This window comes from Colletotrichum lupini, chromosome 7 (genome assembly GCF_023278565.1).
Source record: "Colletotrichum lupini chromosome 7, complete sequence".
In the NCBI taxonomy this organism is placed as follows: domain Eukaryota; kingdom Fungi; phylum Ascomycota; class Sordariomycetes; order Glomerellales; family Glomerellaceae; genus Colletotrichum; species Colletotrichum lupini.
Window position 1 is genome coordinate 4,162,861 of NC_064680.1, and position 26,417 is coordinate 4,189,277.

General features: G+C 45.0%; 7 protein-coding genes across 7 annotated transcripts; 5 read left to right on the forward strand and 2 right to left on the reverse strand.

Moving 5' to 3' along the window:
• Window positions 1-170: 170 nt before the first annotated feature.
• Window positions 171-1,223, forward strand: CLUP02_14264 (uncharacterized protein; the record flags this gene model as incomplete). The annotated part of the gene is made up of 1 exon (XM_049293195.1): window positions 171-1,223. The coding sequence occupies one exon, from the start codon at window positions 171-173 to the stop codon at window positions 1,221-1,223; it is 1,053 nt and encodes a 350-aa protein (XP_049150341.1).
• Window positions 1,224-2,298: 1,075 nt separating this feature from the next.
• On the reverse strand, window positions 2,299-6,346 carry CLUP02_14265 (uncharacterized protein; the record flags this gene model as incomplete). Its single annotated transcript, XM_049293196.1, has 6 exons — window positions 2,299-2,813; window positions 2,876-3,004; window positions 3,067-3,618; window positions 3,797-4,031; window positions 4,397-5,006; window positions 5,595-6,346. The coding sequence occupies 6 exons, from the start codon at window positions 6,344-6,346 to the stop codon at window positions 2,299-2,301; spliced, it is 2,793 nt and encodes a 930-aa protein (XP_049150342.1).
• A 7,450-nt stretch (window positions 6,347-13,796) lies between these two features.
• On the forward strand, window positions 13,797-14,301 carry CLUP02_14266 (uncharacterized protein; the record flags this gene model as incomplete). The annotated part of the gene is made up of 2 exons (XM_049293197.1): window positions 13,797-13,994; window positions 14,059-14,301. 2 exons carry the CDS (start codon window positions 13,797-13,799, stop codon window positions 14,299-14,301), a joined length of 441 nt encoding a protein of 146 aa, XP_049150343.1.
• Window positions 14,302-15,397: 1,096 nt separating this feature from the next.
• Window positions 15,398-17,296, reverse strand: CLUP02_14267 (uncharacterized protein; the record flags this gene model as incomplete). Its single annotated transcript, XM_049293198.1, has 2 exons — window positions 15,398-15,660; window positions 15,721-17,296. The coding sequence occupies 2 exons, from the start codon at window positions 17,294-17,296 to the stop codon at window positions 15,398-15,400; spliced, it is 1,839 nt and encodes a 612-aa protein (XP_049150344.1).
• A 279-nt stretch (window positions 17,297-17,575) lies between these two features.
• On the forward strand, window positions 17,576-17,848 carry CLUP02_14268 (uncharacterized protein; the record flags this gene model as incomplete). Its single annotated transcript, XM_049293199.1, has 1 exon — window positions 17,576-17,848. The coding sequence occupies one exon, from the start codon at window positions 17,576-17,578 to the stop codon at window positions 17,846-17,848; it is 273 nt and encodes a 90-aa protein (XP_049150345.1).
• A 3,129-nt stretch (window positions 17,849-20,977) lies between these two features.
• CLUP02_14269 (uncharacterized protein) lies at window positions 20,978-21,223 on the forward strand (the record flags this gene model as incomplete). The annotated part of the gene is made up of 1 exon (XM_049293200.1): window positions 20,978-21,223. One exon carries the CDS (start codon window positions 20,978-20,980, stop codon window positions 21,221-21,223), a length of 246 nt encoding a protein of 81 aa, XP_049150346.1.
• Window positions 21,224-22,634: 1,411 nt separating this feature from the next.
• CLUP02_14270 (uncharacterized protein) lies at window positions 22,635-23,123 on the forward strand (the record flags this gene model as incomplete). The annotated part of the gene is made up of 1 exon (XM_049293201.1): window positions 22,635-23,123. The coding sequence occupies one exon, from the start codon at window positions 22,635-22,637 to the stop codon at window positions 23,121-23,123; it is 489 nt and encodes a 162-aa protein (XP_049150347.1).
• Between the last annotated feature and the right edge of the window lie 3,294 nt (window positions 23,124-26,417).

Here is a 26,417-nt window from a genome sequence, read left to right on the forward strand (position 1 = left end):
TATGCTGCAAGTAAGGTATGGGTCGATTTCGGTGTGATTGAGCCGCAAGGGGAAGATCAGGCAGTTTCCCCGCATCCAATTCTTCACCCCTGCCGCCTCGGACTTTGAGAAAGGCGTCACTGCCTTCAAAGGACTGGTAATTCCTCCAGTAGGGTGGTTCGCCTGGTTAAATGTGGCACAGCTCGGTAACCAATGAGATACCCGCTGTAGTGTCTCGTGATCCTTCCAAGGACTGCAAGAGTCCGTCAAGGCGACATGACATTGATGGTATTTGGCAAAAGCAGATCAAAAGCACAGCGTTCTCCGTCTCGTTCAATGCCAACGACTCCAAAGTCTTTGTAACGTTGAAGGGGACTGTCAAGCAGGCAGTCCTTACCTTTTCGACCCGGTACGGAGAGCAGTCTGATTCGCTCTGCATTATCGAAGACAGATCTGACTCCAACTCCGACGATCATCACGAAAGTCTCGACAGATTTTGCCCAGAGGCTGTCCGCTTCTCCCCCGTTCTCGGCTACGCAGCTGTCACGTATCGCAGTTCCCACCTGACTCTCTTCGATCTTAACGAGGAAGACAAGCTCGAGAGATTATTTCGCATAGAGAAGAAGGGCTCCGAAAAGTTACGTCCACCCCAAATTCTGGATGTTGTCTTCAACCCCGCAATAGAATCTGGCCTGATGGCCGTTGCATACCAAGATGGGGATATCATTGTGATTCACTTTGATGAAGACCGGTGGCACCAGGTCGGCTCGGTCAGTCTGCACTCGCGAGTGCTCGCCAGCTCGCCGGATGGCATGATCCTGGCGGCCGGAGATACCGAAGGAGGAGTGTCGCTCTTCAACTTCGACTCTCTTCAGTTGTTACATCGACTTGAACTTCTTGAAGAGACTGTGGTTGGCATCATGTTCTCCTCCAACACCCTCAGGCTCTACGATATCCGGGGGCGTTCTTGCAATGTCTGGGAGCCTTCTGTTCTACTTAGGCAGAATGCGACCGACGATACGTCCAGCGACCAAGATGACATCCCAGACGAAAGCAATCTTCAAAGATCTGTTACCAGGCCTTTTGATGAGGCCAAGTTTGTTACTGTATTGACACCCATGGGTGATGACAAACATGTTTTTTGTGGTAGAGAAGACGGGTCCGTCTCGATTCACGATGTCAAAGACGGACAGAAGATTGTCGAGTTCAAGCATCACTCCGCAAGCATTCGCGTAGTCGAGTAGAACCCGAAGGTCAATCTCTTGGTAAGCGTCGATGCATCAACGAGATGCATTAGAATGCGCATATCTCCTCATCTTAAACACCACAATCCCTAGTATCAACAAGATGTTGTGTTCAACTCCCGGGCGTCTTCATCGGTGTCACAAGCAATTATTGAACCAAATGGTCTTGCTGTTTTATTCTCTACACAGAGAGGTGAAGAACTGTGGCAAAACAAGACTCCCCCGGAACCGTTTTCACCAAGTCAGCTCTCTACAGAAAGCAGTCAATGGATGCAGCATCCGACTGACAAGTCTCTTCTACTTCTTTTAGAACAGAGCACTGTACGCCCCTTCCGTTGGGATGATCTCAGATCAAATGCTTCTTTCTCCTCTATCTCCATGGTTCTGCCACCAGGTTTCAAGGATACAACACTGACGAACAAATGGTTTTCCCGTGTCGAGTTCGACGCCATGGTGCAAGCATTTCATCTACCAGCAGAAAACAAGAACACATTCCTTCTACTCACCAGTAGCAATATTCATACTGCTTCCAAGCAAGTATCCGTCTCTTGCACCGTCAGCAGTCTTCTCGGGAGCGTGAAGGCTATTCTGGGGATCACTCGTTCCGCAGTCATATTCTTGACACGGGGCGGGTGGATCAGTTCTTTCAGTCTCAAAAGTTTTGAACGCGCGAAATCATATACACAGCACCTCTTTGTTCCCTCTTTCTGGCGTACAGGCGATCTTTTGATACGGACGGTGTCCAAAGACAGTGTGGCTATTGCATACAGGGATGAGATCATCATTATTCAAGGCTTCTTGGACTTTGACAAGAAAGTCGAGTGGCAGTAAAGTTTCATGCTTGGTTTTACATCGAATTCATTTTACGGGCGCAAAGGCAGCATTGGGGTGTTGCATATAGATGCATTGATGCTTTCTCGGAAAGGCCGTTTATCTCCATGTCGGGTCAGCATGAGACAGGCCCATCCATCTAAGCTACTAATGAGGAGCTTTAAGAGCAATGAGGCAAAAGACTGATTCGAAGTGATGTCATGTCCACCGGTCCATAAGACCAGCGAACCAACCCCTTCTCCAACTAACCCTCCAACTGATGAGCCACGTGGATCTCGCGAACATTAGTCATGTTCACACCCACAAGCTTCCAAGCCATAACACCCTTCTCGATATCACGATCCTCATGATCAAGCAGAACATAGCTCATCACAGGATCCGTAAAGTTCGCCTCCTGACGGAAATAGTAATCCTGCTTGTTCTCGATGAACGTCTGCTCGTTGGCGGCATAGCGCTCGTGCTTGCGGAAGGTATCGACGAGCTTCTGATCGAGGAAGAGCTGGCCCGCGTGGGTAGCGACGTTGTCCTGGATGGTGCCGTTGGCGAGGCGCTCGGTGCCCGGGACGTGGGTCATAATGTGGATGTGCGGGGTGCGGCCGGAGTAGTGGCCGGGCAGGTTGGTGCCGAACCAGACGGCGCCGTTGGCGTTGGTCTTGCGGAGGCCGCGGTGGAATGTCTTGTCTGCGTTGGAGGGGTCAGCTTCGCCTGCGCCGTTGGCCTTGGAGACGACGCCGGAGTAGATGCCGGTGGAGTTGGTGTCTGTTGTAGTGGAATTTAGTTGGATGTCCAAGATTTAGGGATAGGAGAGTGTGTGGACTTACGCCAGACTTCAACCCAGATGTCGGGAACGGGCTGACAGGTCTCGGTGTCGATGATCTGGAGGTCGAGGTACATGGGAATGCCAGACTGGCCATCGGTCAGGTCGAAGCGGTCGAGCTCTCCCTCGACGTCTGTCGATGGTGTCAGCAAAGTCTGAGGGAAGGAACGAAACAGGTAAGTATGGGGAACATACAGAAAGGACCCTCAGTAGTCTCGATGCTGAGAACGCAACCATCATCACGAGTGGCGAAGATGTCAGCATCGGGAGTGTGCCAGTTGACGCTGTCATCAGTGATCTCATGGTCGGTGCTGAGAACAGAGTCGATGTCACGCATGGTAATGCCCGCATGACGAAGGGAGTTGGCAAGCTGAGCTCGGCGAAAGGCAGCCTCGTCAATGTAGCCGCGCTTCTCGAGCTGGATGTTGCAGTGAGCAAGATTCATGGTGTTGTCGAGGGAGTACTCCTGGCGAGCGGCGATCTCGAAGGCCGGGTTGACGGTTCCGTGAGCAGAGCAAGGGCGGATGATGCTGAGCATGCCGTAGCAGACCAGGAAGCCGAAAAAGTAGGCCACTATGACGTTGATGCAGAGCTGGAAGTAGCTGACGATGTGTCTGTTGAACATCATCTCACGGTGGTGGGTCTCCTCGGTAATGATGCGATAGTTGGAAGCAGGGTAAGGTACAACTCGGCCCTCTGCGTCCTCGTAGCAGACACGCACGCTGTGAGGAAGAGAATCCTCTCCAGCTATAAATATCATGTCAGAATATTTCTTTGAGGTCTTTTCAGGTTGGGAAGGCAGGGTAGAGTGCTTGAAATATTCGCCAATCCAGTGAAAGAAACGAGCTTGCGTTGTTCGAATTGAACAGCGATAATTTCGTCAAAAAAATAAAGACATACCAGCAACGATGCGAATACTCTGCACGTTCATTGTGGATAACTCTCTGGTCATCAGCAAAGAGCTTGGTTGTTGTCGCAGTGTAAAGGTTCTGCTGTAGAAGCGAAGGTCGTGAAGAGTGCCTTGCCAAAGAAGCAAGTGAGAGTGTGGGTGAGGAAAAGATCTCTTGTTTTCCAGGAGGAATTCGAGAGGGTAAGTAGGAGATGTCGGGGTATGGCTTGAAGATGGAATACTCGTCGTATTCGCCTTTGGCGAGGAGTGCCTGAGGTGGTTGAGCAGGTGAGCAGTGAATGTCCACGGGATGCTTCACAGGTGAAGTGTGAAGATGCATGTCACGTGAGAGGGTCTTGAAGAAAAAGATGGTGTATCATGACTCCAGCAACCTTTTCTCACAAGGTAATATCTTCCATTCATCCAACCTAAATATTTTGTTACAAAGCATGAGCTCAGCAGACAGCAGGGCCCTCTCAGATCATTCTGCCTGATATTTATCCATCTTGCCATGGCATCTGTAAGCATCATTAATCCCAACTCCTCAAACGCCTTATTTTGTATCCAGCCAATCCAGTACCTCTTTAATTCTCACTCCAGCCCAGTCTCCTTCCACCACTTGAACCGATAACACACAAGCCTCGCATCAACCTCCCTCTCAAACCTGTCCCTCCACCCCTCCGGCATCTCCCCATAAAACCTCACAACCTCCAACCCTTTCAACGCGGCCAACACCCCAAAGAACTCATCATGTTTCTTCTCCGTCAACTTGGCCTCCCACACTTTCGGGTTCGGCGGCCCCGGCCTCGGCTCCCAATCAACGACAAGCTCCGCCAAACCCTCCGCCCGCCGCGCTACTTCGGCGAAGATGGCCAGCCACCGATTCCAGTTGGGATACTCCATGGCGATGAGGACGTACAGCCGCCGCAGGCGCTCAAAGCGCAGGGTCCCGTGGACGGCGAAGCCGATGCGCCGGTCGCCGTAGCCGTGGGAGTGTACGCGCATGATGGCGTCGGCGTGGACGGGCTGGTGAAGTTCGCGGTAGACGCGCTTGCAGGTTAACATGAGCGGCGGTAAGGGTTTCTTGTATTCCCCTTGCTCGAAGTAGACGTGCAGCGGCCGGACTGTGTCGCCAAAGTCGTCGTGGTCGAATGAGAGGTAGTACTCGTAGATTTTCTCTCTGATTTCCCATGGTAGGCTGAATAGGCCTGAGCCGTTCTGTTCTAAGGGTGCGCTCATGGTGATTCTGTTTGTCTAGTCGTGTGCATGTGATGTTGCTATCGTCATGTTAGATGGGGTAAATCGGAAGGATTGGTAGACAGCGGCTGAGCGGAAGGGTGGCCCACATACATTCTTTGTTGGTCTGCACCGCAAACTGTAATACCAGATCACTAAGACCGCAATGGACTTTCCTTCAAATAGTCGGCAGCAATTGACATGGAATGTCGTTTCTTCAAATGCAAATGTCTGCCTGTTTGCACGCCGCTGCTGCCTGGTCGTTGGTGCATGTTGTTTCTGCGGGAACGTCTTACGACGTCGGCCCAGTGGGGTTTGGCTTATTTTGCCCCGCTTCCCGGCTGTTTAGACCGAGAAACATGCCCCTTCTTCGGGTTTAAGGTGCTGACAGGCGGGGTTCCCACCCTTCGGCTCCGTCGGCCGTCCTCCGGTGCGGGTCCCCCGGTTCTTGCCCTGTTCGTCCACCGAGAGCCGGATGAGATGTACCTGCCTTGGGAGCGCACTCACTCTTTGCATGATGTGGAATAATACACGAACTCGGCAAACCAGCGCTCGCATGTCGATTTGATAACCAGGGTGGTGGCTTTTGATTTCTTACACAACATCCGCAACAATACCCTCCGGCGCAATCTCCCCCCTCCCAGGCGGCCCCAACTTCATCTCCTCCACAGCCTTCACCCACTCCTCCATGGTATTCACATTCGTCAACCACCACTCACACCCAGCCGGCGCATCAACCATCAACCCGTCAAGCTCCCTCGCCGTCTCCTCGGGCCGCGGATGCCCCCGCGCAACCCGCTCCGCCAAACGCGACAGCGCAGGCGGCGCCCAAATCGCCAGCAGCGGCTCGCATACCCCTTCGGCGGTGCGGAAACACGTCACGGGCACGGCGTCGCGCTTGACGAACAGGTGGAAGAAGGCTTCCGCGGGGATCAGAGGGTAATCGCACGCCAACACTGCCCAGTACGCCCACGCGTCGTAGCGGTACGCTGCCAGGAGTCCCGCTGCGGGGCCACTGTCGCCGCCGGCAGTAGCATGCTTTGCATCCGGGTTTGCGGGGTGATAGTCGCGCAGGATATGTATCCTCGGAGGTGGTGTCTTGCAGTCCTCCACTTCGGCAGGCTGGTTGGCGGCCTGCGCCAGCAGCTCGTCGAGGAACTCGTCTGTCTCGGACTCCTGCGCCAGCGAGATGAAGATCGTCTGCGGCTCCGGGAAGATGGTGCGTAGCAGTTGCAGCTGCCGCCGGTACAGGGGTGTTCCGTCGGGCATCCGGAGGAGGTGTTTGGGTGTGCCCATCCGGGTCGACTTGCCGCCCGCTAGCAGGAGGGGTCTCATCGCCGGTAGTCCCATGGTTCTTTTTGTGATGATGACTTTTCTCCCTTGTTTCGCTTGATCTTCTATCTGAAGGGTTGGTGCGCGAACCGTTGATCCGGAATCCTACTACCAAAGGCGATGTAACGCGATCAACATGGGGCAGGTAAACCGCGATAAGGATGGATGTACGGCATTGAGCTCGAGGTGATACTTTTGGTGAGTAAGCCGCGCGTCTGAACGTTTCCCACATCGTGTACGACACGATGTTATTCTAGAGCGTCATGATTACGGCATGGCGCAGCTGGGGGCTAGTGTAACAATCGACAAAAAACCGATCTACCCGTTGGTCTATCCGTCCTCTATCCGCTCAGGCGTTTCCCATCTGGGCGCCCTGCATATCATCTGGCCCAACCCAACATCTTCACATCCTATCCCCCCATGTTGCCATGTGCCATTATGCCATGGGGGAAGAGAGAGATCTTTACTTTGCCCCCCCCCCCCCCCCTGTCTCACCTCTTTTCTCAAAATCGTTCTGATAGTGAACATAGGTAAACTGACCTGTGGCCCCCCCGGTTACCTAACCTAACTATAGGAAAAAGGACGTAACCTAACTAATTTTTTAATTAGCTAGTTTAATTACCATAGGACTAGCTAAGTGGATTTTTAATTAGTTAAAAAATCCTTAGCTAAGTATAAACTACTTTTACTAATTATAACTTATATTACTAATTATATACCTCTTATTTTATTATATAAGTAGCCCTTATTATACCCTTATTAACTTCGTATTTTATTCGTTATTGATTTATATTAAGCCCTTTATAAAAAGGGTTATTAATCTACCTTTTCGCTCCCTAATTAATTTATAACTAGTTTCGAATTAATTCTACCTATTATAGTCTCCTATAAGTATTTAATAAGTTATATTTTCTAAAAGTATTTCGGAATTATTTCTAAACTAGTTTAGAACTAATTTTAAATAAGAAGTATATTAGGACTATTATTTAAGTATTCCTAGCCTTAAAAGTAATCCTATTTATTATAAAAACCTACCCCCTTTTAAATATAATAAGGTATATAATTAAGAACTAGTTTAGGACTAGTTTAGAACTAATTTAAAATTATTTAAAATAATAAAATTAAGCTTATATTTAGTAAGGTATATTATAGATTTTTAGTTAATAATAAAAAGGTTACTTATATAATTATAAATAATTCCTAAATAATTTAGAACTAATCCTAAACTAATTTTAAATTTTTAAAAAACTTAATTTATTTCTAAGGGTAATCTTTATATTTATATTTATAAGTATAAAATTAATAATATCCTAATACGTATAAAGAGCTATAAAATAAGTACTAACTCGGTTAATATAAATAATAAGGCTTTAAATAAGTAGTTTAGGACTATTTTAGAACTAGTTAAGAACTAATTTAGAATTAATTAATTATTTATTTATTTAATTTTTTATAATAAGCTAAAAAAAGTTTATAAGAACCGTAAGGTCCGTAGCCCCCTCTCTACTCTTTTTTTAAAAAAAAAGGCTAAATTTCCTATTCCCTTTTTAAAAGTCCCTATATATAGTAAAGGAGGTAAAGAAGTTATAAGTAATTTTAAAGTAATTCCTAGCCTATTCTAAACTAATTCTTATTTTTTACTTAGCTTAATATAGCTACTATACGTCGTATTATTAATATAAATACTAAGTTTAAATATACTTCTTATAGTTTTTAAAAAAATATAAGTTATTTCGGAACTAGTTTAGAACTAATTATAAACTAATTCTAAACTATCTAGCCTACCCCCCCTCTTAACTTAATAGTTTTTATTAATTTTAATAAAAGTTCTCTTAAGTTAAAGAGGAAGTAAAAAAAGAAGAGGTTATTACCTTTTTTTTAAAAAATATCTCTACTTAGGAAAATCCTATTATAATCGATTTTAATAATATTATAAATAAAAATAAGGATAATAATATAAAAAATACTAAGGTTAAGGGTAATACTAAGGATAAAAATAAAAATAATAATAAGTAATTTAGAACCGGTTTAGTATCGTTTTAGGAATAGTTCAGAATTAGTTTAGTAGTTTATACTTTTATCTTTTTAAAAAATACCTATTATAAGTAGTTTCTTAGTATTAATTTAGAACTAATATAGAACGGATTTAAAACCACTTTTATATTTTATTATTATATTATAAAATTGAAGTTTTAATATATAACTAATATTAGTTTACTTTCTATTTTATTTTAATTAAAATATAAACTTTATATATAATATATATATTTATAATCTTTATTTTAATTAACTAAGTTTTAAAATAAGACTAATATAATAAAGAATATTTTAATAATAAGTAATATTTATATATCTATTTATATTATTATTAAAGAATAATATATTATTCTATATAAAATTATTATTATTTTACTCTTTATTAATATTATTAAATATAGAATTCTTATGTTAAAATATAGGTATTATTTATAGTTATATTATTATTAAATATATATTTACTTATTTTATATTAGTATTATTTCCTCTATCTTTTAGAATATTTTACGAAATATAATATAATTAAAATTATAATTATTATATTTATTATTTATATTTTTATTATTATATATATTTATATATATATGCTACTTTTACTAACTACTTAGGCAGGTCTTAATATCGATTATATAGTATTAATATATATATATATATATTTATCTATCTTTATTATTATTATAAAACCTATTTATTATTATAAGTAATTATATATTATTTATATGATACTGTTTACTTTATATTGAATAATACTTAATAATATAAGTAATTAAAATAATAGAAATAAAAATATAATAATATATAGGTCTTGATTTCTTTATAATATTATAAACTAAATAGTTTTAAATAATAATATTAGAATATTATTTGAATCGTAATACGTATACTAAATACTAAATCTAATATATATTTTCAAATAATATTAAATTATTCAAAACTTAAAAACATGACTAAAGTAATAATTATATTATATTATATTATTATTTAATTATCTTTATTAAGTATATTAATAAAAAGTATTATAAGCGAAATATTTAATATATAATTATAAAATATATTATATTATTAAATAACTATAACTTTATTAAATATATATAATATATATAATATATATAATATATATAATATATATAATATATATATTATATATTTAAACTTTAGTTTTTAGTTTTTATATTATATTATTATTAAGAATTATTATAAAATAAGGAGGAATAGGGTCTAAAGTAATTCGGAATCGATTTTAAACTATTTTTAAAGTCTTTATTATAGTTCTTATAACCGTAATCTCTTTTCCTTAAGCTTTAATTAGCTTATTTCTAAACGTAGCTCCCTTTTTTAAATATTTAATAAAGTATAACGCTTAGTAATATCCTTATTTTAACTTTAAATAACCTCGTTTTATAAATTTATTATAAATATACGACGTAAATCTTAACGAATAATATTAAACAAAGTTACTTAAGAAAGACCTTATAATCTATTTAAAAAGAGTTCTAAAGGGCTTAAGAATATATTTTATACCCTTTATTATAACTATAACTAATTTTAAGACCTTAACCGGCTATCTAAACTTATATTAAAAAGTACTAAGCTTAAAAAATTACGAAGTAATAATTTAATAAATTATTAATAAGCCCCTATATCTTTTTTATATAGAGCTAGTTCTCGTTATTTTAAACGACGTTAACGTTTTATTTTAAATTAGTTTAGAATTAGTTTTAAATTTAGTTATAAATAGTTCTAAGGGGTTTATACTTAAATAACTAGCTAAGGTACGATATTTTTTAATAATAAATATATCCCGCTAAGTAAAATAAATACTTAATTTTTAAAAAAGGGTATTTTGCTTAAGAAGGTATTTATTATATTCCCTAGATCTAAATATAATAATTAGTTCTAAATTAGTTCTAAAAGGATTCTAACCTATTTTTAAATATAAATTAATAACGGAACGAAATAATTACTTTATATATACGAAGCTTAATAAAGGGCTTTTATAATATTAATATAAATATAAAACTTATCTTAATCCTTAAGAGGTATTTATAAATAGGTCTAGTTAAGTCTAGCTATAATATTTTTTTAGGATTTATATTAAGCTTAAAATAAGATTAATAAATTACTTAGTATCGATTTTAAATTAATTATAAACCTTTTCTAAATAAGTTCCGAATTACCTTACCTCGTAATTAACTATATAATAAAAAGTAGTCCTTTTTTAATTAATAGAATAGAATACTCCTTATTTAATTCTATTTTAAGTTTAGGGAGCGATCTTTTAGAACGTGTTTTTTAATATTATAATAGAAATAAACTAAGTAAAATCGAATATATTTTTTAACTTACTATTCCTAGGGGCGATATTATAAATCGTAATAAAGAAATAAATATTAACTAAACCCTTTTTAAATTAGTTCGAAACTAATTCTAAACCTTATATAAAAGGATTTTATAAACTTACTTATTAAGTTCTTATAATCTTAGTTAATAATAATACTTAATAACCCCTAGTTATATTTAAAAAGATATTTTTATTAAATAATATACCCAAAACGCTTTTTAAGAATTTAAAAAACGAGTTAGTATATCCTATAGTATATCTTAATACTCTCTATATTTATAAAGACTTAGAGGAGTAAAATAGCTATTTAAAAAGTTAATAAATAGTTTAGAAATATTTCGGAATAGATTTAGAATCGCTTTAGAACGTTTTTAAGAAACTTCGTTATACTAGCCCTAAATAACCTTAACTTTATTATAGCCCTTAATATATTTATAATTCGTATTTAATTAAAAAGTCAAAAAGGCATTCTTTTTCTAAAGTTTAGCTTACTCTAAATAAAAAGTAATATAAATATGATTATACTTATTATTATTAAAATATTAAATATACTAAAAAGAAGTTAGAATAAATTCGGAGTCGATTTAGAAATAGTTCTTAACGCTTTATAAAATACTTATATTAATATAATAACGGGCTTATATATATTAATACTCGTTTTATATAGTTAAGTAAAATAACCTAATTAGAAAATAAAGAGCTTCTTATATTTATATAATATTTATAAGCTAATTAGTATTACTAAGGGCACCGCAAATCTCTATAATAATCTAATTATAGAATCTATTATAGAGCTTAGTAAGCTCCTTTAATTATAAGAATATATTTAAAAGTAGTTAAGAACTAATTCTAAACATATTCGGAACGTTTTTTTTACTTAATCCGCTTCTTAATTAACTAATCTTTTTTATAATATTCCGAAGTTCTAAATAAATACTCTTAAGTATTTAAGTAGGTAGTAAAGAGGGGTGCTTATAAGTACTATAAGAAGTTAAAATAACTACTAGTTTTATAGTAATATTAACTAGTACCTAATAGTTCTATTTTACTAGATATAATATTTAGAGAATTTCTTTTAAAATAATATAATTTATATCTAAATTATATTAGAATTACTTCGGAATATATTTAGAATAGATTTAGAACTAGCTTATTATAATATCGTAATTTTTATTTATTATTTATAAAAAAGTAATACTTATTTCCTCTTACTATATTAACCTCTTCTCTTTATAATATAGAGCATATTAAAAGTAAATAGGCTTAGTATTTAATTAGAGGAAATTTAATATAATAGTTTTCGCTATTACTATATAAATTCTTATAAATATACTATATAATAAGTAATTAAGTATTAAGAATATACTAAAGAGATTCGGAATTAGTTCTAAATAAGTTATAAATCGGTTTAAAATAATATATATATACTATATTAGTTATTAATAACCTTTATATTACAATTTTTATAAAATAGGGTATAAGAAGTACTTATTTCGAATTATTTAAGCTATGCCTTTACTTACTTATAAAAATAATTAATAAGGACTACTTTTAAACTAGTTCGGAATTAATTTAAAAAACTTATATAATTACTCTTTTTTTTAGTAATATTTTATAAATACGTTTATATATAGAGGTAATATCCTTAGTTATATTTTTTATAACTCGAGTATAGTTTTAATAAGGTAAAGTTTAATTAAAATATAAATACGCTTTACTATTAATATAATAATATATAAAGCGTTTATAAACTTAATTTTATAAAAAGGTAAATATAGTAATCTTTAAAAATACTAAACGAGTATTATTATATTAAAACTATTAAGTTCGGAATTAATTTAGAAATAATTTAGAACGACTTTAAAAAGTATTATATACCGTTCCTTATAGTACTTTAATATCCTTTAAATATAAATTACGTATATTAATGTAATATATAATACCTTCTTTACTTATCTTTAAATACCGTATTAATTAATTATAATATATAATCTTTTATATTATAATTCGGTAATTATTTTATTAGTTTTAATACCCGCTTATAATAACTTCGGTAGAAATTAAAATAAGTAATATTTTAAAAGTTTTATTAAAAGAGTTCTAAACTTATTTAAAATAGGTTTAAAAATAGTTTAAAAAAAGTCTTACCTCTTCTTATTTAAATAGACTACTACTTTTATAGAATTTTTAAAATATATTAAAATTATTTTATATTTATTAATTAAAATAATAAGGGTTAAAAAGTAGTATTAGTAATTTAAGTTTAAGAAAAATACCCGTATTATTTAGCGAATTTATTAAAACTATTCTAAATAAGTTTTGAATCGGTTTTAAACCGATTCGGAATTATTTTAGTATAACTATAATTTTTATCTAAGGTATATAAGAGGAGAAGTTAAAAAATTTCTATTTTAGTATATGGCCCGTGACCTAACCTATAGTACACGGATAAAAAGTTAAAAATATATGGGGTAGTTAGCTAACCCCCCCCCCCCCCCACAGGTTAGTTTACCTGTGTTCACTTCTGATGTGGAACATAATCATCACCAATAAGATCACTCATCGCAGCATCAACACTAAATTCCACGTCTAGCAATTCAATCAATGCCGTTGGTCCCCAAACTAACCAATATCCCACCACAGACACTACCACACCCACCCATTAACGAACTATCATGACTAATCCGAACCGCGATCCGCGACTTCTCCGAACAATGGTTCCTCATCCCCCCCCCCCCCCCCCCCCCCCCCCCCCACACAACCACACCCCACCCCCCCCCCCCCCCCCCCCCCCCCCCCCCCCCCACCCCCCACCCCCCCCCACACCCCCCCCCCCCCTCCCCCCGGTTCCCCCCCCCCCCCCCCCCCCCCCCCAAAAAAAAGCAACAACAGCCACAGCCCTCCACCAAGTAGACTTCCGCTTCCCAGGCCTCACACCAATATCCTACACCCTCTGGGTAACCTCCATCATCCTCCTACTCATACTACACGACGACGCAGAACTCGCAGGCCTCTCCAGCATCTCCAATACTTCACCTCCGTAACCCAAACTGCCTCCCTCGCCCTCGCCGCCGGCCCCCACGAGTCGCCATGGACCGCAACAGTCCACATCCTATGGTGGATCCCCTTCTCGCCCTCGCCCTCGCAACAATCCTCATCCTCACCTTCAACTTCATCAAAGGCCACCCGCTAGGCATTTCCGGACGACTTTCGCGCCTTCTTCGGAGGGGGATGAAAACCGAACAGGATACCATCTACTTGTGCGGGTGGGCCATGGTCTTCCTTTGGGTGAGTTCCGCTGCCCGTTTGTTTTCCTTGGATCGACTCAGAAGGGGACTTTTTGATGTTCCAGGGCGCCTACACCAACGCGGCACTCCAGCTTAGTGGGATTTTCAGATCCAGGGTCTCCAAGGTGTGGTTTACGTGCTTGGTCGGCATGTTGGTCTTGGGCTGGCTTTGGAATGTCGGGTTGACGGTGAAGTTGCTGTCTGGTAAATTAAAGTTAGGGGATGGAATACTTTCTTCTGCACTGCCGACTGATTTCAAACTTCTCAGCCGTGATCCGGAGATCAGAAATCGAAGGGAGCTGCTCTAATTTAAACCAGGAACCCTACACAAAACCCGAATAACTGTATATCCAGGATTTGGCTAGGTTATGGTCTAGCTCCAATAGGTATCGCCCATGCTTGCCGTACTTTGAGAAGCCAAATCCCAAGCTTTGCTTCTCGCGTTTGCTATCACGATCAAGGCCATTTCTGAGTAGCGTCTCAGACGTAGTATCGGAGTCTTGATTCAAAAAAAAACCAAACAAATTGACCATGGCATAAGATGCTTTCTCCAGGGTTTATTCACCGGTTTAAGAATGAGACGAAAACCATAGTCCATATCTCGAAGCATCATTATAGTCTGTACTCGCTTCGAGGCCAACCAAAACATAGACTGCAGAACAAGACAATCAATGGCAACCCCAAATGCGTGACTGCCCCATATCTTGTATTGACGTCGGCTGTCTGTCAAAAGAACCTGTGGGGCTTTGGTGCCTCAGCCATCAGTGGACGGTACATGTAGCCTCCCCGGCACTAGACGTCTAGGAGATTCGCAGGAAAGGGTGACCTCAGTACTCGTGGAAATGATATAGAGCTGCGACTATGGCCGCTACAATTTTCCATCCACATCACGTTACTTGCGACTGGTATGGAACGATATCACGTAAACGTAACAAGGCCTGTTGTCTGGAAAAGAAACCTTTTTGTTAACCTTGTGTATGACTGGAGCAAAAGTAGACTTCCGCAACTCTTTTAGCATGCAAATGCAAGAGCCAAACGAACAGCATGCCGCAAATATAGAGGAGTACCAAGTCTTCCCGCCCTATAGACTCCGAATTACCCCCTCGTCCCACGTGCCAAGCCCAAACTCCGTCAAGGTAGCAAGAATCACAGACCCAGAACTTTCCCAAATCAAATTAGGGGTATGATGCTGTCCATCTATGGCGCGGAAACCTCAAATTAACGCCTCTCAAGTGAACCCCTTATTGCTGTGCTTGCATGTTCGTTGTGTGGTGTTGTCAAATTTCAAAATAGGGAACCCCGCCGTACGGATGTATCGCTGTGCGCTGTGCGCTGTGCGGGTGTGTCGCTATGCGAGAGTGTACCAAGGCGTCTTGGTGTGGTGTTGCGGGTTCAACAAACCCTTTAGGGCAATGCAGCAACGCTGCCCGCCAAAAGTGCGTAGTTGGCGAGCTTGAGAGACAAGACTCGCGATCGAGGGTAATCGGGGCTGATAATCATGCGACCGTCTTTATTGAAACCAACCTCGCCGAATGACTCGCTCAACTGCTCAAACTTTGCGTTTGGCCGGACTCGATTCAGCTCTGCCAGGATGTTGTCGCTCCAGACACCGGAACACCAGCCGTCTCTCAAGACAAAGTAGGGATTCAAGGGAGGGACGGGAGAGTCTGGGACTAGTTAGCAAGGACGGAATGCAAGAAGAAGAAAAAAAGCGAGACATGACTTACCCAAGTCCACGAAGCGAATCCGCAGGTAGTCCAGAGCCTTGAGAGTCGACATGGAGTGAATGCCTGCCAACACAAGCATCTCGAACGAGTGAATAAAGTTCATGTCCTGAATTCCGCTGCCAGAATCGTGGAACTGAGGTACAGGCCGACAGCAATTCTTGACCGTTAGGTCAATCGTCTTGAGTCGTGTCGTTCTCGAATCCGATCTGATCGCCGCCATATTGAAGAAATTCTTGCAAACGCGGCCGGTGTAAGCCAAATGCTCCAGCGCGGGAGTTGCCTCGGCCAGCTTCGAGCAGAAGTGAACCTGGTTGGAAACCTTCATGTAGAATGGAGGGCACGTGAGCTCCCGCCGGTAGTCGCTTTCCAGGCACAAGTTGAGGTAAGTGAGATTTGTGGGTAGTTTGGGTAGAATGCTGGCCATGCTCAGGTAACTCTTCGACTTGGGCTTGCTGTAGGAGCCGTGCCACTCGTTGAGGTTGGGGAGAGCCGCGAGGAAGGCTGAGAAATCCGAGTCTTCGCGCATCAGGTTCCACTGGCCTTTGGTGACCAAGGTACGAACCGAATGAAGGGTCGGCAGATGCCAGCCAGGGGGTCGCTTATGCCAACTGTGCTGTACCTTTGGTGCCTTCTTTCTTTCCCCTCCCTCGATAGTCAGGACACAGACGTCAGGAAGAGCCATCGAGACAAAGGTGAAGGCCTCTTCGAGGCTGCAGTTGTTTGCGGGGAGTGTGTAGGTCGCGTTTGTCAATCCGTCCATTGTTACCGTGGGAAGAGCAAGAGTAGTGCTCAACGCCAACGGACCGTACTTGGGCTGGAAGACTGGGAACCAGATCTCAATGTGCTTGACGTAGTGCCGGAGGTGGTTGTGTTCGCTGAAGTACATCATGGCCAGCTCTAGCGATTCGATAGTGGCCTTTATTTTGATGTGACGGTATAGGCGCTCTTGGATGAGGATCCTCCAGACGGGACTGACGAGAGCAAGTTCCGACAACTCCCTGCGTCGGGAATGGCGAAGTGCGGTTCCCCAACTTTTGGTCACACTCTGCATGCCTACCGAGCTCTTGGAGTTTGTGGATACTCGGTATCCGAAAAGGTGGTCGAGAATGCATTCGTGAATTTCGGCCGGTAAGTCATTCAAATTCAGGGAGGGCGTGACCTCGGGGGTCTCGAGAGTATAGGAAGGAGTGGTGATGCCCGGGCCTCCGTAGCCGTAGGCATCAACGTCGTCGGCCATCGGAGTGCAGCAATCCGAGTTCCGTTGATCGGGGTGTAAGAAGGGCGTGCTGCTTGGACGAGTCGGGGGCACGAATTCATTGCTCTTTGCCTGCTCGAGGGGTGGGCTTGATGGGCCGGGTGATACTGGGTTGGATGAGGTGTTGAGTATGGTTGAAAGGATGGAGGCAGAGGCTGTCATAATCGAGGTCAACTCTTCAGTGGCGTTGGCGTTGGCATGATAGTCGTCTCGCGACTGTCGCCTATCGGTACCGGAGGGGTCTCGGTCTCGGGGGACGTTGTTCGTGACGTTGGCGTCGTCGTCGGTTGAAGGAAAGGACTGTTCGACGCAAACGGACATGGTCGTCGGGGTCGAAGTGGGCGATTCTTTGGGTCGAAAAACTAAGATTTTCGGAGAGGGGAGGGTTGAAGCCGTTCCTAGATCATGGCCAGACGGGCTCTCTCCAAGGGGGGGAAACGGGGGAGCGGCGGCGACGGCGGCGATAGCGGGATTGCTGATCAAGCGGAAGGGAAAAAAGGCGAAGGGAGATTGGCTCTGGGCTGCTTTGACGATGGTGGGGGAAATGAAGTGCCAATAATTCAGAGACCCTGGATAACGCAGACCGGGGGGGTCACAACAATGCTGAGCAGCTGTTTTGGTCGGCTGGCGGCCGTATTCGTCAGGTTGGTCCCAGTGGAAAGTAGCGCTGCGCTGGGGTCTCTTCGCTTCGCCCAAGCCACTTTACGCGGTCGGTCGCGTGCGCAGCAACAGGGAAACGGCCCAATGAGTGGAAGCGCCGATAAGAAGGACGGCGGCGGGAGGAGAGGAGACGATGGAGAGGAGAGCAGAGGAGGGGGTGGAGGCCAAGGCGGAGGGAGAGAATCGTATGGCTACCTGGTAACCAGGTGGTGAGGTGGTGAGAGGGCGAGAGACAGCGATGGAGTGATTGGTGGTAGACACACACACACACAGTACGAGGTAGGTCGGGGTCCGGCCAAAGAATGGAAGTGTCGACTATTGACGACTGAGAATGCGACCTGAGGAGAGAGCCTGAGCAGATGATTTGGAGAAGAAGAGAGGGGAGCCCAGCAGTGACACGGTGATGGAAAGAAATGGGAAGAAGTGTCGTCGATAGGTGTTCGTAGAGGTTGGACTACGGCAGAAGGTGTCGTCGTAAAAGTTCGCCTTACAAGACGGGGACAAAGAGAACAACAAAACTAAGAGGAGACAGAGGCAGAAGCAGAAGCAAAAGGTAGAATCTGGATGTGGAAGTGGAAAAAGGGTTTGTTGGTGTGTTGAATGCTGTGTGTCTGGAAATGAAACGAGTACCGGACAATTGGAAAATGGTCGAGCGGCCGGGAAGGGAAGGCAGGAAGGAAAGTGCTGCGCCTGCTGCACCTGTGCCTGCGCCTGTGTTCTGCGTTGCGTTAGGTGAGGCAGCGGTGGTGCGGGAGCGGTGCGGCTTGCGGGTACCGGTGTGGCACGGTAAGCCTAAAAGGTACTTTAGGTCTGCAAGGTGAGGACGGTCAGATAAAATAAGAATAGGGGAGGCGACCCCGATTGAGGCTTGTTGTTATGCCACCAAGGTACGCCGTAAGGTAAGGTAAAGGCAATTAATTACTGCAGTTTCGGTCTGCTGCTGCTGCTGCTGCGTTGGTGAGGCAGGCGAACTGGCGACGGGGGTGGCGTGGTTTGCTTTCGTGTTTCCGCAGGTGGACAGGCAGGTAGGCAGTGAGTTGAGTGAGGTGTGGCACAATAGAAGATTGGACGGACAGAATGTGGTAACGACTCCGTGACGAGGTCGATAGACTGCCGGAAATACCTGACAAAATCATTTCCACTCTCGCGGAACCAGAGGAATGTACTTGCCGAATGATCAAAAAAGGTCAAGAAGGCGAGGAAATTAATTACAGTCAATAATGAAGTGGTTTGCTTCTGATGGATGGATACTCATTCCGCAAGTTATATTTATTGGCCGAAAAGAGGGGAAAGTAACATCAACAAGACAACTTTTTCCAAGGAAGCATGACAGCACAATAAAAGATGACGGCACCAACAGGATACACGGAGCGGCAGTCGGTAGCTTATTTTCTCATTGACTGTCAGTCTCTACATATCCGCATACCTTAACTTACTGCCCCGGCCCAGACTTTCTATCAAATGCATGGATACCTATTCAACTCAAGGGACCTTATTTCAATCGACCCTTCGAGTGCCAGGTAAATATACCAGTAAAGGCGATGTGCAAGACGGCTGGTTGCAATGGAAACACAAGGTTGAATCAAGGAATGAGGGTAAACCCTTTCCTCCTTTGCTGGATTTCTCTTTGATTCTTCTTCATTCGCGGGCACCCGGGCGACAGTTGCCGCAGTAAACAACCTTTCGAGGCCAAGAATGTACACAATATAATAAGCCTGACAGTCTAATTACCCCCCACCTTGATGCACATCAACCGACGGGACATGCGCGTGCAAAACCATATGAATGTCCCGTTTGGCTGGCTGGCCTGACACCGAATACCACCTTCACAGCGCGTTCAACGTCAGGGTGCATTGCAGCCCAGGACGTCAGAGTCAAGACGGGCTCACTGCCCACCTCGTGGATGAGACGTGCACAGCCGTCCCTGCGTGACGAGCTCCGAGGGGTAGAGTCAGTCCCATCGCATCGTCTTCTTAGTTGCAAGATCGGGAGTGTAAATTGAGCCACTTTCTCGAGGTGTCTTATCGGTTGACCTTATCGCACAATCTCGGCTTATCGCTTCCCTGACAGTCACATGCCTGGTCGGGAGTCCACTTGCAAAATGCCCCAGTTCATTGCCTACTTACCTCAGCAGGTACTTACATTGAACTCAAGCAACGGAAAGACCGACGAAGTAACGACGTCGAGCCATAAGGTACATCCCACCTTTAACCGATGCATGAACTTAGAACCTGACAACGAACTGCGGCTTCATCACGTCATGGAAGTTTTTTTTGATCAAATACCTGAATTCCCGACTTCACAGATATTACCACGACCTTTGCCATGGACTCAAGGCAATACATACTACCGACAACGGGCTACGCCTCCATCCAGTGTTGTTATCGTACGCCGTACAGCCACGGATGCTTGAGATGCCAACGTCACATATTAATAGACGTTTAAAATTCGTCCACAGGGCCCAGACCAAGGTTCGGCATAACGACGACACAGCTGCAATTGAGTTGCTCGGGTAGGCTTCGTCAACCTTCCACCGTTTCAACTCGTTCTACAGCAAGCATGGCTGTTGCTGCGATCAACCTATTTTCTGAGCAAGAGGTCACGCGGAGGCTTTGAGTCAGCTCGGGGGGTCGGCAGAGTTTAACCTTGATTCCATGTCATGGCAAGTTGCAGTTGTACCGTAAGCTTGCCACTGAGGGTTTGATCCAGGCAACTGGCTGACCAAGCTACTACCTCGCAGATAACCGCGATCCGAGTCGTGGTCATCAGCATACTTCCCGATGACTATCAGACCGAATCCGGACCGGTCGTGTTAACAGCAATTCTCGGCAGGACTACCGACCTCAGGAATGCTGCATAGGGTACGAGAAGGGAGTGAAAGTCAATACGACAGGCCATCACGTTATGAGCAGACGGTTGGGGAGACGTCTCTTTATCATTGCCGCAGAGCCTCGGACTGACTTTTGCAGGCTTGGCTGCAACGTCCAAGCATTTGGAATTTGAAATCAGCTTCGACCATCGCCAAGTCTGGACGCCAACTCTCAAGCGTACCTGAGTCGAACATCGTCCCAGGCGCGGATTTTGCATTTCGCATTCTTGATTGATCGTCCTCTCGGCGTAAACGCCCAGCAAAGTCTAACAATGTTATTGAAACGACACGTGTTGAGCCGTCGCAAGATTTTGCCGACGCCCTCATGCCAACCGCCTCAGAGCCTCTCGTTCGGATCACAGATCGCCCTGGGATGAAGCACCAGACCCTGCATTTTCGGATTGTGGAGGATAGCACGTGTCTCGACTCTTTTAATAGCAAAAGAAAATTTGACTTTCCAAGACGCACGACGGATGAGCCGAATCCAGGGATGCGATGTCGCGGGGCTCTGCCCGGTGGGGGAGAGCCGAGACATGGCCAGTGGCCACACCCGCGCAGCCGGAATGGCGGCGGGCAACGGAGATGATTTGGTCTGGAACCTGCCGCGGAAGCAGCATCTTCACCGGCAAACGGCAAACGGCATGGCGACCGACCAGGCCTTTGGCGGCGGCTCCGAGCTGTCGCCATATTCACGCACTGATATCGAATCACAAACATGATCTACAGCATCTGCAAACATCGAATTGCGTAATGTGCTGCACTTTGACACCAGTACAGTGGAAATACGCCCTTACTGCGGCACTAAACGTCGGATGTGCGGTACGAGCTGCTTGCATCCCCAGAATTCGGTAACGTTTCTCGTACTCGAACGCGCACGCAGTGATTCACTTCGAAGTTTTGTCAGCAGGATTACAATAAGCGAGGTGCAATAAGTAATGGAAGCATCCCCGAGAGCGACGTCCCAAAAGTCTTGGCGGTGTTCGAGCAGGGGAGCATCAACATGCCTATTCAACATCTCGAGACGAACAAGCGGAGAGAGACGCGCCAACTCCGGGACACGACAGCCTGATGATGGAAGACCGATGACGACTGATGGAGTTTGGAGTATGGTCTTATTGAAACCTGCCAGGGCATCGAGAAACCCGCGCTGGTGACCATCACATTCGTGCGGTCGGAAAACACTCGTACCACAGACCGGCCCCGATAATGTTGAGGTGGTCTCAACTGTACCTGGGACAAGCGAAAGAGAGATGTATGGACCATCTGGTACATCGCATTGTAGCCAAGTCACAATGTTGATTCGATATTGCCTGCGGCTCTGGGCAATTCGATCTACAAACGGGCCAGCTGACAACTTGAGCCCTCCGTCAGGGATCGACAGGTATACACACACACACAACTGGGGCTAGCTGCAAGCCTAGCCAAGGAAATTTGGAAGTCACGGTCGAGATTTCAAGATTTCCGAAGCGCTGATCAATGCAAGTTGTTCCTATACCTGCTGTTCGGAAGGTGAGGAGCAGCATCCTTCGATTCGAAGACAACGGGAGCCCTACATACGCCGCGGCTCATCCTCGTGGGCCGAGTTACTGGTCCAACTTCCGACAATAACATCTCCCGGATTCCAGATTACCTTATTTCGGGTCGGGATGTCATGGTGGATACGATGAGCTCACAAAGACCGGACCCGAGTCTAGAAGCAATCGATAATTCGATATCATCGAAGCGAAGAGACAAGCGAGCGATGTTTGTCTGCAGAGTCGCATCGTGTCGGGGGATGCGCCCCTCCTCGAATTTCCAAGTTCACGGCGGTGTCGGGGGCCGAAGTGGACTGATGGAGGAGGAGCCTAGGAGGGGGCTTCGTCGAATATCGCTTACCAACATCAACAGGCCGAAAGGTCCTGAGCATCGCAGCAGTTTGACGCTTGTTGGCGGTCTGTCCCACCAGCGCATCGAAGCCAACGTTGAGCACAACCGCAGGTCCACCCTGACCTGTCAAGACTCGAGAGGACTACCACGGTCCACGGTTCACAGTCAGGCAGAGGAACAACCAGCAAATGCATGCCTGTCTACTGCCTGTCATTCAGGTCGATACAGGGCAAATAGGCTAGATGTCAGCCGTACTTTGTTATTATGGGATGGGATGGCGGCGCAGGGGACCACGGGCGGCTGTTGAAGCAGCATTCGTCACCTCATCCGTCTTTCGCGGCGTCTCCAAGTGGCCCCTGTTCGGCCGGGGCCTCCCAGGCCAACCACGACTTGGGCGAATCTAAGACTGGCCTCATCCCTGCATGTCTCGAGACGCACGACTTGTCAAGGGCCGTCGATGTTTCATCCGTTGTCATGTCCAAGTCTACAGCCAATCAAATACGAATACAACCTCCACGCCGCGCCGTTTCAAAGTTCCCGATTGGGTCGTCACTTTTTCTGCTCGACGATATCCTCGTCGATGGCTTCGCCCATGGCCCACGCTGCACGCACCACGCCTTCTCTGCCTTGGTGGGGGCAGCAGTTGAACCCCCTTTCAGCCGCGCGAAAAAAAAATCAGCCCTTCGCCTCCATCATCGGCCTTGTCAATGTATACCACCCATGGACCATGGCATAATTATTGCTATCTATTAATCTATCTCAATCACAGTACCCTCACCGCTGGGAACCTCTCGGTCACTATCCTGTCTCTAGCTTTGCCAGGTTCTTTCATCCATCGGCTCGGTTAAGACTCATTGGCAGGGACGTGCCAGTCATGCTCTAGGGCTGGCCACATGCAGAAGGTATCCCAAAGTATTCGTATCGAGAGTCTGAGCATTGTGACAATAACATTGAGGATCCAAGGGATTATGATAATGGCATATTCGCGTATGACAAGGCGATCAACTGATGCGATGCAAATGAGTCTTGCACAGGCACTGATGCAGCGGGGCCAAGCCTGCCATTACTCACGCACATTGTCGTCGACTTTAGACCGACGTTGGTTGCTATCCCTTCCAGATGGCGTGGTACGGCCAATAATTCCACAGTATCCAAACGGACGGGAAACGAAGCTGAAGCGCGCCGTCGTCAGCTATACGGTCAAAAGGAAGGTTGATAGCGTACAGAAAGCACAACGTGAGGCTGCGGAATGCCCTCCCGCATCCCGAGAAGGCCGTATCACTGTATCTTCAGCAGTCGGACTACCTAACAGTGACACTCGGTGGACCGTGTATTGTCTGCCTGTCTCCTAGGAAGGGGCTGTTTGGAGTCTCTGACTGGTTTCTAATCGCACGCTGAAAAGGCTTGGCTGTTAGACAAACCATACAATGTACAACCACGGGCAGGCAATGGTGCAGTAGTACACCACAGCCGTTGTGTGCGACTACGCGGATACAACGTTGAGTAACTCAGCCTTGGCCTTGCATAATCCTGATACGCATGCACAATAACGCAGCGCATGTCCGCCAGCAAGCCACCGCTATTCGTGTGAACATGGGATCTATGGATCCCGAGAGCGCATGGGAGATCGCTCCATTCCGAGATGGGAGGCTCCCGAGATTGAACGAACGTGCGCGGCCTTTTTGGCTCCTCTCTCGTGCGACATAGCCTAAAAGATTGGCAACGCTGTCGACGCACGCCAGATTACGAAAGACATGCGGGAAATAATTAGAGGGAGTGGACAGTGCTTTATTGAGCTAAACTCCAAGGGGAGTATCTCTCGTCTGAGTCGTCTCTCAATCTGCTCATCCTTCCAAAGCGGAGACAACCATTCGAACTTTGAATCACCAGCAGGCACTGAGACTCTGAGACAGGCCTCCCGAACGAACTATGAATGCCACGATAGGTGTCAGAGTTCATCGCAGCCGGGCCTCCAGATTGAGTGCTAGATACCCTATCGAGCCGCGTTGGCAACGGCGGATAGAGTCGAAGCCGTCATGCGGATCGTGCGGACTGCCTCCCGCTCTCACTTTCGCCTCATTTCGGGGCAGCGGGGTGGTTTGACCTTAATCGGCCCAGCGAACGGCTCTGCCCCGGCCGACGATCTCCTTGCGGCTCGAAATGAAGTCGACGTCGGAAGTTTACGCACGGCAAAGTTAATTTCACTACAGAACTCCAACCACGGTACTCTGTAAAGGAATGCGTCGAGTACAGCCTCGGTGGTTGTCGTCCAAAGGGGGGGGGGCTCGCTGACTTACCATTCGGTCTGGGCGCATTAACGTCGAAAATAGGGTAGAGGGCGGAGCAACCTTGCCGATCGACTCTGAGCAAGGAACCTTGCAACATCTAGGAGCTGGATATTGTGCCAGCCGGCGTCCAATAGATGAAATGTCTTGATCGTGTAGTGTAAGACATTCAACATTGAAGTGTCGAATACGAACCGATGCCACGGGTCATAGAGACGTTGCGGGCTATTGTGTCACTAGACATTACCACTTACAGATACCTACAGTATTCGTACCGTCGACAAGGCGAGACGTCCTACATGCATCCTACCTAGTTAAGCCTTGTTGCTTGTTTGGCCCCTGGGGGAGTCTCGAAGACGACCGACGCTGCACGACGGGAGATGGCCTTGGCGCGTTCCCTCTGACCTTCTTTTTTGGGTTCCTGCGACGAGAGATCGTCAAGATTTCCCACCGAATGCTGCGCTGCACTGGGCTGGGGAAAGCAACATGTCTGACAGATGGGGTGCAGTGGTGGCAGCAGCATCAGCAGGGGGGATGAGATGTCTGAGGCTGAGGGGGGCAGACGGTGGTGTTTGCAACTCGGACGACAACGACGACCACGGCCGGCCTGGGCTCACTCTTCTGGTCCGTTCTCCGCATTGCCCTTTCGATTCCCACGGCATGCCAAAACGATACCACAGACGTCCGTCAATCTCCCGCGACAATCCCAAGTCTAACCCCAGGCTTGGGGAGAGGGAGGGAGGGGAGGGCACGGTTTCAACGGTTTCGTGAGCTTGGGCGAAGGACCTCCTCGAGGGTCGCATTCGACCAAACGTCACTGAAGAGACGGCGGCGTTGGAATTGTTTACGTTTCTACATGACGCCTAATCCTTTTGACGCGGCATGTACTGATGAGGATCGGCTTTGCCTCTTGCGCATTGAATGGCGATATCTACAGACTGCGAGTTCATTGTTTGACGGTGGCTAAGCAGGCCAGGATGCACACGTTGTGTTACATTGACGTCGTCGATTAGCCAGTCGGTGTCTGTTATTTGTTGTGGGGGAGGGAGTGGAAAGCATCACGGCGCATGGCCTTTACCGTTACACCGTGTTGGCCAAGCCGCAAGTCACGAGTGGTGAGAGGTAAGTTGAGTTATGCTCACGTCAAGATCGGGGCCTCCGTGCGTCGCCCTGACGCCCCCCGTCCCGTGCTAGGTGCCTCGGAGCAGATGGAGTTAAGGTAGGTTTGCTAATGCTCAGTCGTACCGTTGCTCGTGTACAGATGAGAGGGACAGCAAGAGAAAAGCACATGGGAGGTCAGGGATGCCAAGAAAGAGGGGACGGCACATGGCAGTCGGTAGTGACGGCGGCGACATCGTCACGATGGTTGACGAGATTAGAAAAGCTTCAGCCCCCCCCCGGGATGAGTGGGTACAAACTGGACCAGTCGATGACGGGGGACCTCACGAATAAGAGACATGATGAAGCTCGAGGGGGTGGGAAGAGGTACAGTAGGGGCAGGAGAAGAGGACTGGATGACGGGTCGACAAAGTGAAGGCTGCAGATGCAAAGCGTATCTGTACATGATGGCTGCATCCATGGGTTTACAAGCATGGCCCGGGGTTGGAACTTGGGAGAGTACGATTATGATGGTTGCACAAGTTTGGAGATTTGTATATCAGAGACTCTGAAGTTTGTACAATATGAGGAGAAAGGAGGGGATATGGACGACGCATGCCCAGAGGTACAGCGTAGAGTCAAGACATCTGCTGACGAGGAGAGT